Source organism: Dictyostelium purpureum (assembly GCF_000190715.1).
Source record: "Dictyostelium purpureum unplaced genomic scaffold DICPUscaffold_569, whole genome shotgun sequence".
NCBI classification, from domain to species: domain Eukaryota; phylum Evosea; class Eumycetozoa; order Dictyosteliales; family Dictyosteliaceae; genus Dictyostelium; species Dictyostelium purpureum.
Genome location: NW_003519903.1, coordinates 1 through 14,215, shown reverse-complemented (window position 1 = coordinate 14,215; position 14,215 = coordinate 1). Strand labels below are relative to the sequence as shown.

General features: G+C 24.1%; 6 protein-coding genes across 6 annotated transcripts; 1 reads left to right on the top strand and 5 right to left on the bottom strand.

The window, feature by feature from the left end:
• Positions 1-951: 951 nt before the first annotated feature.
• Positions 952-1,288, top strand: DICPUDRAFT_84965 (uncharacterized protein; the record flags this gene model as incomplete). The annotated part of the gene is made up of 1 exon (XM_003294446.1): positions 952-1,288. A coding segment is annotated over one exon (336 nt), but the record flags the coding sequence as incomplete, so codon positions are not given.
• A 311-nt stretch (positions 1,289-1,599) lies between these two features.
• DICPUDRAFT_84964 (uncharacterized protein) lies at positions 1,600-1,977 on the bottom strand (the record flags this gene model as incomplete). Its single annotated transcript, XM_003294445.1, has 1 exon — positions 1,600-1,977. One exon carries the CDS (start codon positions 1,975-1,977, stop codon positions 1,600-1,602), a length of 378 nt encoding a protein of 125 aa, XP_003294493.1.
• Positions 1,978-2,708: 731 nt separating this feature from the next.
• On the bottom strand, positions 2,709-3,554 carry DICPUDRAFT_43525 (uncharacterized protein; the record flags this gene model as incomplete). The annotated part of the gene is made up of 1 exon (XM_003294444.1): positions 2,709-3,554. One exon carries the CDS (start codon positions 3,552-3,554, stop codon positions 2,709-2,711), a length of 846 nt encoding a protein of 281 aa, XP_003294492.1.
• A 1,409-nt stretch (positions 3,555-4,963) lies between these two features.
• On the bottom strand, positions 4,964-5,815 carry rsmD (rsmD, RAS family GTPase; the record flags this gene model as incomplete). The annotated part of the gene is made up of 2 exons (XM_003294443.1): positions 4,964-5,559; positions 5,635-5,815. The coding sequence occupies 2 exons, from the start codon at positions 5,813-5,815 to the stop codon at positions 4,964-4,966; spliced, it is 777 nt and encodes a 258-aa protein (XP_003294491.1).
• A 1,496-nt stretch (positions 5,816-7,311) lies between these two features.
• On the bottom strand, positions 7,312-11,046 carry DICPUDRAFT_59083 (uncharacterized protein; the record flags this gene model as incomplete). Its single annotated transcript, XM_003294442.1, has 7 exons — positions 10,547-11,046; positions 10,030-10,455; positions 9,729-9,956; positions 9,045-9,653; positions 8,692-8,969; positions 8,119-8,617; positions 7,312-8,028 (listed from the first exon to the last, which is right to left on the bottom strand). Exons 1-7 carry the CDS (start codon positions 11,003-11,005, stop codon positions 7,312-7,314), a joined length of 3,216 nt encoding a protein of 1,071 aa, XP_003294490.1. The 5' UTR covers positions 11,006-11,046.
• A 655-nt stretch (positions 11,047-11,701) lies between these two features.
• DICPUDRAFT_159493 (uncharacterized protein) lies at positions 11,702-14,159 on the bottom strand (the record flags this gene model as incomplete). The annotated part of the gene is made up of 2 exons (XM_003294441.1): positions 11,702-12,250; positions 12,336-14,159. Coding segments are annotated over 2 exons (2,373 nt in total), but the record flags the coding sequence as incomplete, so codon positions are not given.
• Positions 14,160-14,215: the final 56 nt, after the last annotated feature.

Sequence of the window (14,215 nt, the reverse complement as noted above, 5' to 3'; positions counted from 1 at the left end):
TAAAATACTTACCTTATAATATAACTTGATAATCTTGAATGATCAAACCCACTTGAATTTACCTGAATGTGTATAATGAAAAAAAATAAATTTTATGAAATTATTTTCTTTAAATACTTTTTAATTTTTTAAAAAAAAAATTAAAAAAAAAAATTTAATTTAAAATTAATTAATTAATTAATCTATAACTATTTCCTAATTTATTTAAAACATCAATTCCAAAATAAGTAAAATTTGTATTGCAAAAAAAAATGTAGATCTGCTACAATCAAAATTGGTAATAATTTGAAACAGGGGAGGTTTTTTTTTTTTCAAAATTTTTTAATTTTCAAATAAATTAAACACATCTTCCTTTTAAAGAAATCATTTTTCCATTTATATTATTTTATTATAATTCATTTCATAATTGATATGTGGAAAAGGAATAAAGTAAGAATTTGGTAGTTCATTATATGATAATCAAATTGGTATGATAGCTGAATGAAAATATATTAAAAAAAAAAAAAAAAAAATTTATTTAATTTATAAATTTAATTTTTTTTTAAATTTCTTTAAAATTTTTTATTAAAAATTTTTTTATTTTTTTTTTTAATTATGATTATAATTAGCGCTTTTTTATTAATAATAATATTTTTATATTCCTTTTCAAAAACCTTCACAAAACCATATTGATAAATCTAATATTATGGTGCTATTTCACTTGTGTTGATGCTTATATTAGCAGGTTGACCTCTTTATTTCGCACATCACCATTAATCTATAAATATAATATAATATTATTTTCTTTTTTAATTAATAAAACCTCAACCAATACAAAAAAGTCGAATTATTGTTTTTTTATTTTGATTATCCATTTTTATCGTTTTTTATAAAATCTTCCAGATGGTCTAAAAAAGATAAACGATAACGATAATTTTTAATCACTAATTTTTACTAATTATTAAAATATAGCAAAGGAGGAGCTGGTTTAATTATTTTAGAAGCAACAGCAACCTCACCAGAAGGAAGAATCAGCTATAGTGATAGTGGATTATGGAAGGATGGACAAAAGGAGCAATTAAAAAGAGTTATAGATTTTTGCAAAATCTTTGGTCCGCGTATGGGTATTCAAATAGCTCATGTAGGAAAAAAAGCATCAACTGAACCTCCATTTCTTGGACATAGAAAACAAGGTTTACCATTTGATGACCCTAAAGGATGGGAAGTTGTAGGTCCAAGTGAAGATAATGATTCAATAAAATACTTTCCCAATAATCATAATACAATAAATCTTGATATTATTGAATGATCTAATCCAATTTAGAGAAATTTTAATGAATTCAAAATAATTAATCAACATTCCCATAAAAATATTTATAATTATTCACTCTATCCTTTTAAAAATTAAATAATCATTGAAATATTGAATCAAGGCCATCCAACCCCAAACCTATTGATAATTAAAAACAATAAAATCCACTTATAAAAAAAAAAAATGGATCAAATTGCATACTTTAAGGAAATGCCACATTTTATAGTAAAACAAAATAAAATTTAAATATATATTTAAAAAAGCAAAATGTTTATTAAACTAATTATTACTAAAAAAAAATCATATCTTTAAGTTGGTTTTTCATAAAATAAATTCTTTGGGTAAGAGTTGTAAAGGACTGAAGATAAGATAATGATACCACCCAAAAGTAATAAATATGGGAATGAATCTTTTTTAGATTTACCTTGTTGATTTGGTTTGTCGAAACATTTATCAATTGGACAAACTTCTCCATCTTTAATTGATTCTGCCAATAAAATACCATCTTTATCTAAATCCATTTTATAAACAATTGAATTAATAATATAATCACCACCATCCAATTTATAAACTTTAATATTATTCTTTTTGATTGTAGAATGGTTCTTTCTAATAGCATTTTGAACTTTTGTATCAAGCTCTTCTTGGTTTGGATTTTGAGGATTGTGTTGAAGATGATGCGGCATCTAATAAATCTTTATTTAGCTTATCAATTAACTTGTTCTTTTCTTTTATTTCATTGTCTTTATTGTCAATTGATTTATTATTGGCATCCAAATCTAATTTGAGAGTACTATTTGATTTTTCTAATGGAGAAAGTTTATCTTGGTAACCTTTAGATTCAATCTTTAAAGATTCTATAGATGATAGAGACTTTTTTGGTTATCTTGAATAGTTTTGATGATATTATCCTTTTCTTCTATTTTCATCTTGAATAGTTTGATTTAATCGTTCAAGTTCTTCATATTTGGATTGTATTTGTATTTTTGTGTATCATTATCTGTTGATTTTAAAGTTTCCTTTAGAGGTTCAATTTCATCTTGAGCTGATTTTACCAAATCTTTTAATCTATCTAATTCTGATTTTTTACTGTCAATATCCTTTTGAGCCTGTTCCTTTTCTGACTTAATTGATTGAATTTGACTTTGAACTTGATCTTTATCATCTTGAACACCTTTTAATTTCAATTCTAATTGTTCTACTGAGCCATTTAATTCTTTATTTTTTTCTCTTTCTTCTTCTAATTGTTGGGATAAATCCTTTTCTTTGGAGTTGAATGAGTCAATAACTTAAATCAAAAAAATTATAACCAAAGATTAAAAAAAATTAAATAAAATAGTATATTAAAATTAAAAAAAAAATCATATTTTTTATTTTTAAAATTGATTACAATTGTAATAAGAAAATTTGTCTATATTTAATCATAGGAGCATTGGCATGAGCTATCTTTTGTGTGTGAACAGAAATCGCCAACAAATGGATAGTTGCAAGTGCAAACACCGTTATTACACTCACCATTGTTAAAGCAATTATTAAAACACATATTTGGGTCATAAGTAAATAAATTAGAACCAGTAAATACTAATTGATTATTTGAGCCAAAGATTGTAACATCTTGTGTCCCTGTACCTTGTGGGGCATAACCTGTAATAAATGTAGATTGGGAACTAATAATAATAACTTTTTTTCCCCCAATAAAAAGAGAGAAGTTTTCTGGAGATGTGGTGAACCAACCCTCAATAGTAGTTACACCTCCATCGACTGATGTGGATGAAATACTTGTAATATATGGTGATTTCATTACATTGCAAAGTTGACCTTCATAACCAGTTGTGCATATACATGTTCCCATATAAAAATTACCATGTTCACAATCATCGATATAAGGTGAATAAAAATCCTCTTTAAAGATGTTTACTCCGTTTGTGGTTGTAATTTCAACATCATAAAATTCATATAGGTTTAGTGGATCTACCCCACATTCAATTCTTGATGAGGAAATGGACCATGATGGATAGCATGTATTATCCCCAATTTTAATTGATAAACCAGATAGATCATCACCAAAGTACCCATAAAAAGTAACATACCCACCAGTTGGATTAGCAGCCTGATAAAATGAAATATGGGGTGTTAAAACTGAGCATGTGGGACCAGAATAGTAAGGAGGGCATTCTTCAGATGAAGATGAGCTTGAGGAACTTTGTCCGTAACAATTTGAAACACTAAATAAAAGAACTAATAATGTGAATAATAATTTCATTTTTAAAAAAACATTAGGTTATTAAATATAATAATTAAAACAATATAATAATGAAACTAAAAATAAAAAAAATCTTTTTATAGTTTTTTTGAAAATATAGATCTAAAAACAATTTTGAGAAAAATATTATAAAAACTTTAAAATTTATAACAAATATAAAAATTTAAAAATTTCCAAAAAATTTATTTCGTAGAAATATTCTTCTATCAAAACTTCATAAATAGCTATTTTTCTAAAAAAATAAAATTATATTTTTTTTATATTGTGGAATAAATATAATAAAAATATCATTTTTATTTCATAATATTTAATAATATTATTTATACATTAAAATGAAGATAATTATTATTGATTAGAGATTAAAAATTTTGGTTATCGTTTATCATATATAAATAAATATTATGGCAGTTATTTGATAAAGCGCAATATTTAAAATTAAAAATAAATTTAACACACTATAAAAAAATTATTAAATAAATATTTATTTTTAAAAAAGCAAACAAAAAATATTTATAAAAAAATAAATAAATTCATTAAAAAGTTAAATTATTGTTTTTTTTTCAAAAAAAAACATTCAAATAATAAAAACCTTAATATATTTTATTATTTTCTTCTATTATTGATACATTATATTTTTATTTATTTTGCTTTGGTATTCTTATTTGAGCTTTACCACGCATCATAAAAGTTGGGTACGGTAAAGTCAATTTGTGTGATTCTTCGAGACTGGGATTCAAATACACTAAAACTATGCTTTCATCCTCAAAAAGTTAAAGAATTATCACCTGGAAGATTCAATCACCGAGAAGATTTATTTTAAAATAAAATTGGAGAAGAAGGGTATCGATCCCTTTACCTCTCGCATGCTAAGCGAGCGCTCTACCATCTGAGCTACATCCCCGAATGTGATATTTAAAAATTTCATGAAAATTTTTTTTCATTTTTTTTTTTGATCTGAAGATTATCAACAAGCTAGAAAAGTTTAGCAATATATGGAATTCAGATATATTTAGAGTGAAAATACCGATACACATGGAAAGTTACAGAACTTTATCGATGAATTACAAATAAAAATTAAATAACAAAAATTATTCAACAAAAATTAGATAACTAAAATTAAATAATCAAAAATAAATTTTTTCTAAAAAATAAATTAATAAAAGTTAACCTTTGCACCATTCTTATTGAAGAGGTAAGTCAAATATTTGTGATTAGCAATTAATACTAAAAAAATTTCATTTTTTGTGAAATGGTTAATTAATATAAATTCAAAACCTTTGTTTTCTAAAAAAGTTATTTCTATATTTAAAATTTTATAATAAAAATTTTATTATAAAAATTTGTACAATTGAATTTATATTTTTGAAAAATAATATATATTTACAAAAGAGAATTTTATTTATAGTTTATTATATAAAATCTTTTAATGCATCTTTGAAATATGTAATAATATCTTTTTTCTTTTTTTTTAAACAATATTCACTTTTCGTTCTATTTTGATTTTGATTTGTATTAAAGAAAAATTGTGATTTTGTTTTAAAAATTTTTTTAACCCCACCACCTCCATTGTTTGTATTATTTAAACTATTTAAATAGTTATTATTGTTAATTATTTCTTGTTTTTTGATATTATCACTTTGGTTTTGAATTTCTTTTAAAATTGTATTGAAAACATTATGGACAGAGTTTAAATTTTTACAACTAGAAATTACAAGAGGCATTTTATAATATTGGGCCAAATCTTGTGACTCGGTTTTACTAATTACATGGCCAGAGAGATCACTTTTGTTTGCGACTAACATTATTGGTATATTTATTGATTGAGATTGTTGAAATATTGATGTTGATGAAAGATATTGACCTGTGGATTTATATTTTAATATTAAATCTCTATAATAATCAATTTTATCTATTGATTCTCTATTATTTAAAGAATACACAATGATAAATGCGTCACAAACTTTAATAGTATCTGGTACCAAATTGTCTAATTCGCTAGACCCGGCTAATTTAAATAAAAAATTATTAATATATTAATATCTTAATTTTAATTTAAAATAAAAATAAATAAATAAATTACCAGTATCATAAATATTTATATTGTACAAAACTTTATTAAAGGAATATATTTTACTTAATTTATTTTCTATGGTTGGGTAATATTGGTCATCTGAGAAACTTGAATATATAAACGAGTTAATTAAACAAGTTTTCCCACTGAGACTTGACCCTAATAAACATATATTTATACTTTTACACATTATTATTTAATTGTTACAGAGAAAAATAAAAAAAAAAAAGATTTAAATAAAATTTTATTTAATATGATTTAATTTTATTTTTGTGATTATTTTAATAAAGGTGGTTGTTATTGTTATTTTTTATTAATGGGTGTATTTAAATTTTTAAAAATAACAATATTGAAAAAAAAAAAATAGAAAAAAAATAAAAATAAAAAAAAATAAATAAAAAAAAATAAATAAAAATAATTATAGTATCAATGAAATGTGGGTAATATTATTATTATTATTAATTGTATTGTATTTTTAAAAAAGAATTGACTTTTGATTATTTTTAAGTTTTTAAAAAAGAAAGAAAATAAAGTAATAAAAAATCTTTTATAATAGATATCTAAATTTTTTAATCGTTGTTTAATAATACAAATAAAAATAAAAAATATTATATATTTATATGTTATTATATAAAATTTTTTAAATAAATAAATGAATAAATAAAAATTTTAATAAATAAAATAAAATAATAATAAAAAAAAGAGAGAAATAGAAAAAGAAAAAAATAAAAAAGAAAAAAATAAAAAAACAACACACCTATTCACACCACATAAATAAATTCTCTACCCACAAAATCCAACACATTCAAAAGTAACAATATAAAAAAATAAAATTTATTCACACACTCTCACATACAACTCCACACACACATTATATTTATATACCAAAACACTAAAACACACCACACACTAAAATACTCAAAAATACAGAGTTGTTTTATTTTATTATCTAGTTTAATATCAAAAGTTTTTTTTATTTTATTTTTCATTATTTTTGGAAATCTTGTTATTTTTGATTTTAAAAAACAATAGATAAAAAGCAGTACTGTCTCCATATAACTATATGTTATGTGTATGTGTATTTAAAAAATAATAAGGAGAATAAATAAATCAACTCAAACCAAATAGTAAGTTTAAAATTTTTTGTAAATTGTATTAAAAAATAATAGTAGTAGTTATACTGCATACAATTATCATTTTTATGATTATTTTTTAAATATTGTTTTATCATTATTATTATTATTATTTTGATTAACATTAAAATTTTGCCAAATCAAGGTATGATTGCCCAGTAGTCAATATTTTTATGATAGTTAACATATAATTGTGTGTTTAAATAAGTGTGGGGGATTTTTTATATTTTTATATTCAAATAATTTGAACCACACACAATAATACTTTATGAACAACAACATTAATAATAATAATGTTACACTTTACAAAAATTTAAAAATAATGATATAATTTAAAGTTATAAATATATTCTATATTTAGATTATTTTTATTTTATGTTTGTTTTTTTTGAAAAGTGTTTGTTTTTTTTTTTTCATTTAAATGAAAATAAAATTATGATATTTATATGTGCATGGGTAGCCAATTTTGATTATTATTATGATTATAATTTTTGAAAAATAAATATTAAAAAATTGTAATTGTAATTATGATATTTTATTTTATTTTTTTAATTTATTTCTTTTTCTTATCGTTTAACCATTTTTCAATTTTAGCTTTGGTTTCGACATCATCAATTAACATTTCTGGTGTTAAAACGGATCTATTGAAAGGATCAGTTTGATCACTTAATAAATGTCTAAGGATGGTTTGTCTGTCGATAACGGTTTTACTTGATGGTAAAATAACTGGATCAGTCATAAGAGTTGAAAGAATTGGATCACAGAATTCGTCTGGGATCTCACCAAGTTCTTCTTCGGCAGCTTCTTCTTCGGCAGCAACTTTTTCCAGTTTCTTTACTAAAGCAGAAAAATCTTGCATATCTTGATCATTCTTAATTCTTTCTCTTTGTAAAATTCTTTCAGTGGTTTCAAAGATTGAAACTTTGAATGATCTACCATCACGAACCACTGATTGAAGGAAACGTGGCTCTTTGGAGAAATTGACATAGATTTCGGTTAATTGATTTAATAATTGTTTTGGATTGAAATGATATTTTTCTGGTTCTCTAACCTTTAAGTTTGTGCATTTTGGTCCAACAATCTGAGCCAAGAAATAGTTCATCATTGCTGAAATTCTATCAATTAGTTCTGGTCTTAAAAAGCCAACCAACATAATCTTATCACTTGATAAATATAACATCATATCGATATTACTATTTGCTAATGAAAGATTTGATTTACAAATTCTTTCATTTAAATCATTTTGTTCTACTTTTTCTTTTCTTTGTTCCTGTAAATAATAAAAAAAAAAAAAATTTAATTAAAATTAATAAATTAAAACTATTTCTTGCTGCCACTATAACTATTAATTATAACTTACTGGTGTTAAATTTTTATCCCAATTTGGATCATCAAATAAAATTTGATTTTCCTTAATTTTAATTAATTTAGCCAAAGCTTCATCCAATACATAGGTTGAGTCATTGATTAACATATTTACAAATTTGATGAAAATTGGATCTTTTGGTGTTTCAAAGAATTTCTTTCTAAAATCTGGAACTGACCATAAGTACTTTAAGATTACAGAACTGTAATGACGATATGTGAACTTTTCATAGAATTGATTGTGGCCACCAGTAAATTCAATATCAACATAAAATCTCATTAGAGATAATACTAAATGATCTTTGATTTCTGCGTTGCATTCTAAAAGCAATGGATTACCTTTGTTATGTTGACTTGGTACAAATTGTGAAACGATTTCAATAATTTTGGCTTTCAAGTATGGATTCTTAACGTATTCTGGTGTTGCTAAAATTGAAATAAAGAATTTCATTAAACTATCTAATTGAACATATTGTAATGCTTGACTGAAATTACTGTATATCAATAAAAACAATAATTAGTATTTAAAATAGTAAAACCATAACATATTAATAATAAAAACTCTTACCCAATTACAAATGTAAAGAAATCAACAACATCCTCAATACAAAACTCTGGTAATGAAGCAAAAACCTTTGGTGCTGGTAAAGCTAATGGTAAAGGTTGATTATTTGGATTGATAACTTTTAATAACCAATTGGTTGCAAATAATAAGAACAAGGCAGTTTTTTGTAAGAATACTGGCTCGAATAATTGGGCATCAATTGAATAAGTAATACCCTTAAGTAAATCCTCTTTCTTTGTGAGCAACTCTAATTGGTTTTCATATAACTTACCTTGTGGTGTCTAGATTAAATGAATTTATGATATTAATAACTTATTGTTATTTATAAACATTTTTAAATATGCTGAAATACTTACACCAAACCATTTTTGTTTTGAATCTAACAATACCTTCTTATTATTCTCTAAATCTTGTAAATTACGGCCAATCATTTTTAATTTTTCAAAAGTTGAATTAATACCAATGTGTAAAGCTCTGAGAGTTACAAAGAAACATTCGGTAATGAAATTGGTGTGATCTTGAGCTTTTGGAATTGAGCCATCTTTGGTCCATTCTTCAGCCTGTTGTTCATTAGCACATAATCTAGTATCTTTTGAAATATCGTGTCTTTTTCCTGATAACAAGAAACCGGTTTCTACCATTGAAACTTTTGAGAATGAAATATCAACAAATGATTCACAAAGTAATACTAATACGGCGCAGAGATTTAAAGCAAAACCATCACTACATGCTTTGGCACGATCAACCTGCATTTTATTACGTTCAAGATTCTTTTCAATAACTGGGACCACCCATGAAAGGAATGCTTCTTTATTATCTGGATGAGCTTTCAAAAATCCTTTTAATAAATCTAATAAACTGTTATGAATGTTGGTTTGAATTTGTCTAATTGAAAGGAATGAGTCACTAATACTGTTTCTATCCATAGTTGATGCATTTGCAAAAAAGTGTTTTAATGCCATACCCTTTATTTATAAAAAAATAAAAAAAAGTTAATATCTATCCATTTCCTTAATTATTAAAAGTGATTGAAAACATACATCGTCGGATGCTGATGATGGCATAAATAATGAACCCAAAACAGTTTTACGTTCCATATCTTTACCGTTAAAGCTTGGATCAACCCAGCATGGTAATTTTACTAAAACTTCTGAAATCTTTTTAAATTGTACTAATCTTGAAAAAACTCTATAATATGGGAATATACTACCAGTTAAAGTTATACTAGACATAACTTTAATAAGATCTAAAAATATTGGTTCGACAATCTATTAAATAATAAACAAATAATAGTTAATATAAACAATATAATTGTTTTCAAATAGTATGTTATTTACTTACTGGTTCTAAATCTTCTTGGTATTCCTCTAAAAACTGTGAAACAAATTGATCAGATAACTCTTCAGTTGTTTCTCCACAAAGATATGGCATTAATTGAACAGAACCGCTTCCATATGATGAAGATGTACCTTGAAACATATCTGGGATAGTTAAAACTAAACCAAAATATAATAAAATCAACTCTATACTGTCCTTGAGAACTTGTTCATTTAATGGTAATTTCTTTTTTTTTGCCTGTTGAATTCTATTATAGCTACCAATTAAAAACTCTACCGCTGTAACACCAGGTACCTTTACTGATAATCTTTCAACAATAATTTTATCTAAGATTGGTTTTTCTAATGTTAATACACTACCATCACTTGGAATATCTTCTTTTAATGATTCAACAACTGATTTTAAATAGATTGACTTTGGTTGTTGGTTCTAAATATATATATATAAAAAATATAAAAATAATAAATAAATTTTGAAATTGCTAGGTAATAGTATAACTATGGCTTTAAATGATATTTACACTTGGTGGAGATAAATAAATTAAAAATAATTTTTCAAGTATATAATAATTATATTCACCCATAGGTATTTCACATTGTCTAATTGTATCTTTAGAGGCAGCTGTTGGTGCTGTTGGTGAAGTTGGTTTTGATGCTGCAGTTGTGGCAGTTGTAGTTGCTGGTTTTTGAACCAATGGTGCTGGTGTAACATCCATTTGTGCTGATTTAAGTGGTGGACTTTGTTGTTTAACTGGTTGTTGCTGCTGTTGTTTTTGCTGTTCTAATTGTTGTGCTGCTACAATTAACTGCTCTTCTGGAACTTCGAATCTTTGAAGTCTTTTTCTTCTATCTTCGTCAACATTCATTTTATCATCACTATTGCTATTATTATTATTGCTGTTGTTATTATTATTATCATTATTTTCATTTCCGTCATCATCACCGCCCCCTCTTCCAAACTTTAAAAACATTTTCTTCATTCTATTTTTTTTTCTTTTATAACTATTATTTATCTATTTACTAATTATTATTATTACTATTACTATTATATGTCAAAACAATTTAACACACAAAATCATTAAAAAATTTTATAAAAATAAAAAAATTTTAATTTAAAATTAATGAAAAAAAAAAAATGAAAAAAATTAAAAAAAAATTAAAAAAAATTTAATAAAAAAAAATTAATAAAAAAAATAATAATAAATTTAATTTATATAATTACAACTTCAAATATATTATTTTACAAATAACTAAGGTTAATAAAATTAAACCTTTTCCTTTTTTTTATATTATGAAACTATAAACCTTTTCATTTATTTAAAATATATAAATATATTACATTAATATTTTTCTTTTTTTTTTTTTTTTTAAAAAAAATTCCAATAAAATTAGGGAAAAAAGAGAAATAAATAATAATAAAGTGCCAATAAAATATCCTTTGTGTAAAACAATAATATAAAAGAAAAAAACAACCATAAAAACAATTAAATTTATATATGGTTATCAAATCAGAAAAAAAAAAAAAAAAAAATTTAAAAAAAAAAAGAAACAATCAAATAAAAAAATAATAAAATGTTTTATAAAATTTTAAAATATAAAAAGGGGTGTGTTTTTTTTTTTTTTTTTTAATATGTACAAGTTTTTTTTTTTTATTAAATAAATATTTAATTGTGTATTTAAATAAATTTAATTTTGACTCTCTTTGAAACCTCTAAAAGTAGCGGATTTGGATTTTGATCGGATTTTTTGTATTGTTTTGAAATTGTTAAATGGGTTAAACTTTCTGGTAAAACACCTTTTGGTAATGCTCTATTATAAAATGCATCAAATTCGAGTACTTTAACAGCACCTGGAATATGACCTGGTTTGAGCACTTGATTAAACTTATTACCAAACTTTAAACTGGTTACGCTATATGGAATAGAAATGGATGTCAATGGTTTATTAAATTTTGCGCCAAAATCGAGATACTCTAAATTTGATGGTAATGATTGCTGATTAATAGTTTGATTGAAACGAGCTCCAAATTTTAATATTTTAATAGAGTTTGGGAATGAATTGTCGAGGATTGGTTGATTAAAATGAGTTCCAAATGTAAGTGAAGTAATTGAATTTGGTAAAGTGCCGACTGCAATTGGTTGGTTAAAGTTTTCAGAAAAATGTAAATACATAATAGAACGTGGAATAACACCAGTAGTTATTGGTTGGTCAAATGCACGTCCAAACTATAATTAAATAACAAATAAATAAATAAATAAATTAGTATTTATTTTTTTTAATAAAAAGTAATAACTAATAATTAATAAATACCTCTAAATGAAGAATAGATGATGGTATAACACCAACTGAAATTGGCTGGTTAAAAGAATCACCCAACTTGAGTGATGTTAATGACTTTGGTAAACTGCCAATTAAAAGTGGTTCATTAAAAAAGCTATCAAATTGAAAATATTTTACTGACAATGGAATACGACTGCGAGTTGGTAATTTACCTAATTGTAATGAAGTAACTGATTCTGGTAAGAATTCTTCAAGGTTTGGGTCAAAATATTTTGATGAAAATTCGAGTTTATGAAGGGATGATGGTAGGAAACCCTTTGGGATTGGGTGGAAAAGACTTGGTAATGAAAGGTATGCGACTGAAGTTGGAAGATAAAAAGTAGAGGTCTTAATTGGTTTATTAAATGCTGGTAATATTAACTCTTTGATTGAACTTGGTAAAAATCCACATTCTAAAGAGTGATTGAAATTGGTCATTTTAAGTTTTGATACTGATGATGGAATTACATTAGTTGAAAGTGGCTGGTTAAATTTATTAAGCTCTAAAATAACTACACTATTTGGTATACATCCTGGGAAAAGTGAATGATTATACTTTTCAAATGTAAGCTTAGTAACAGAATCTGGGATAGATCCAAGTTCTAAAGGATTATTATAACCACCAAGATCTAATTCTGTAACTGAAGAAGGAATAATACCTTTAACTAATTGGATAGTCGAACTAATATTACCACTACTTGAAAAAACTAATGTATTTATATAGGTTCTAATTGAATTATCAAATAAAACAGATCCCATTATATTTGAATTTATAACTATTTTTGAATATTTTCTATATAATCTAACATGATATATAATTCTATTTCTAATTTGTTCAATTTCCCAAATCTTTAAAAATTTATCATTTCTTTTATTATTATTATTATTATTATTATTATTATTATTATTATTACTATTACTACTATTATAATTATTAATATTACTACTATTATTACTATTATTATTTATATTGTTATTATGGCCAATACTATTATTTATATAACTATTATAACTATTACCACTATATCTATTAAAACTATTATTTGTTATATTTGTTAAATTATTTACATTATGACTATTTACATTACAACTATTATTGCTATTGTTGTTTGTGTTATTGGTGCTTTTTTTTAAAATATTTGATGATAATGATGATAAAGATGATAATGATGATAATGATGGTGAATAAGGTGATGATGGTAATGATGGTGATAATGGGGAATAAGAAGATGATGGTAATGATGGTGACGAAGAACTACCAAGAATAACAATATTTTGTGGTAATGTATTGAATGCAGATAAAGATGATGATGATTTTGATGGTGATGAAATACAAATGGATGGTGATGATATGGATGGTGATGAAAGGCAAACTGATGAAGATGATATTGAAATTGATGGTGTTGGTGGAGTAGATGGTGTAGTTGGTGGTGATGAAGGATTTGAAAATGATGATGATGAAAAAGATGGTCTTAATTTCTTTTCTTGTTGTGGTTGTTGGTACTGTTGATGTGGTTGTGGTTGTTGTTGTTGTGGTTGTTGTTGTTGTTGTTGTTGTTGTTGTTGTTGTTGTAATTGTAGTTGTTGTTGTTTGAAATCTTCTTCATCTATTACATCTATTGGGTTATTTATATGACCCAATGGTAATGATCTATTTTCTTGTTTTTTATCTGATAATAAAAATTGTATATCGTGCTTTTCATACTCTTCCCTTTTTCTTTTCTTTTCTATTAATTCCATTTCTTCATACTCTCTATTCTTTATTTTCCAAGCTGGCTCAAAGCTGCCCTCTTTTATTAAACTTGCTATTGCGCACTCTATTGATTTATATTCTATATTTTCTTGTATTGCCACCATTAAACCGCGCCCAA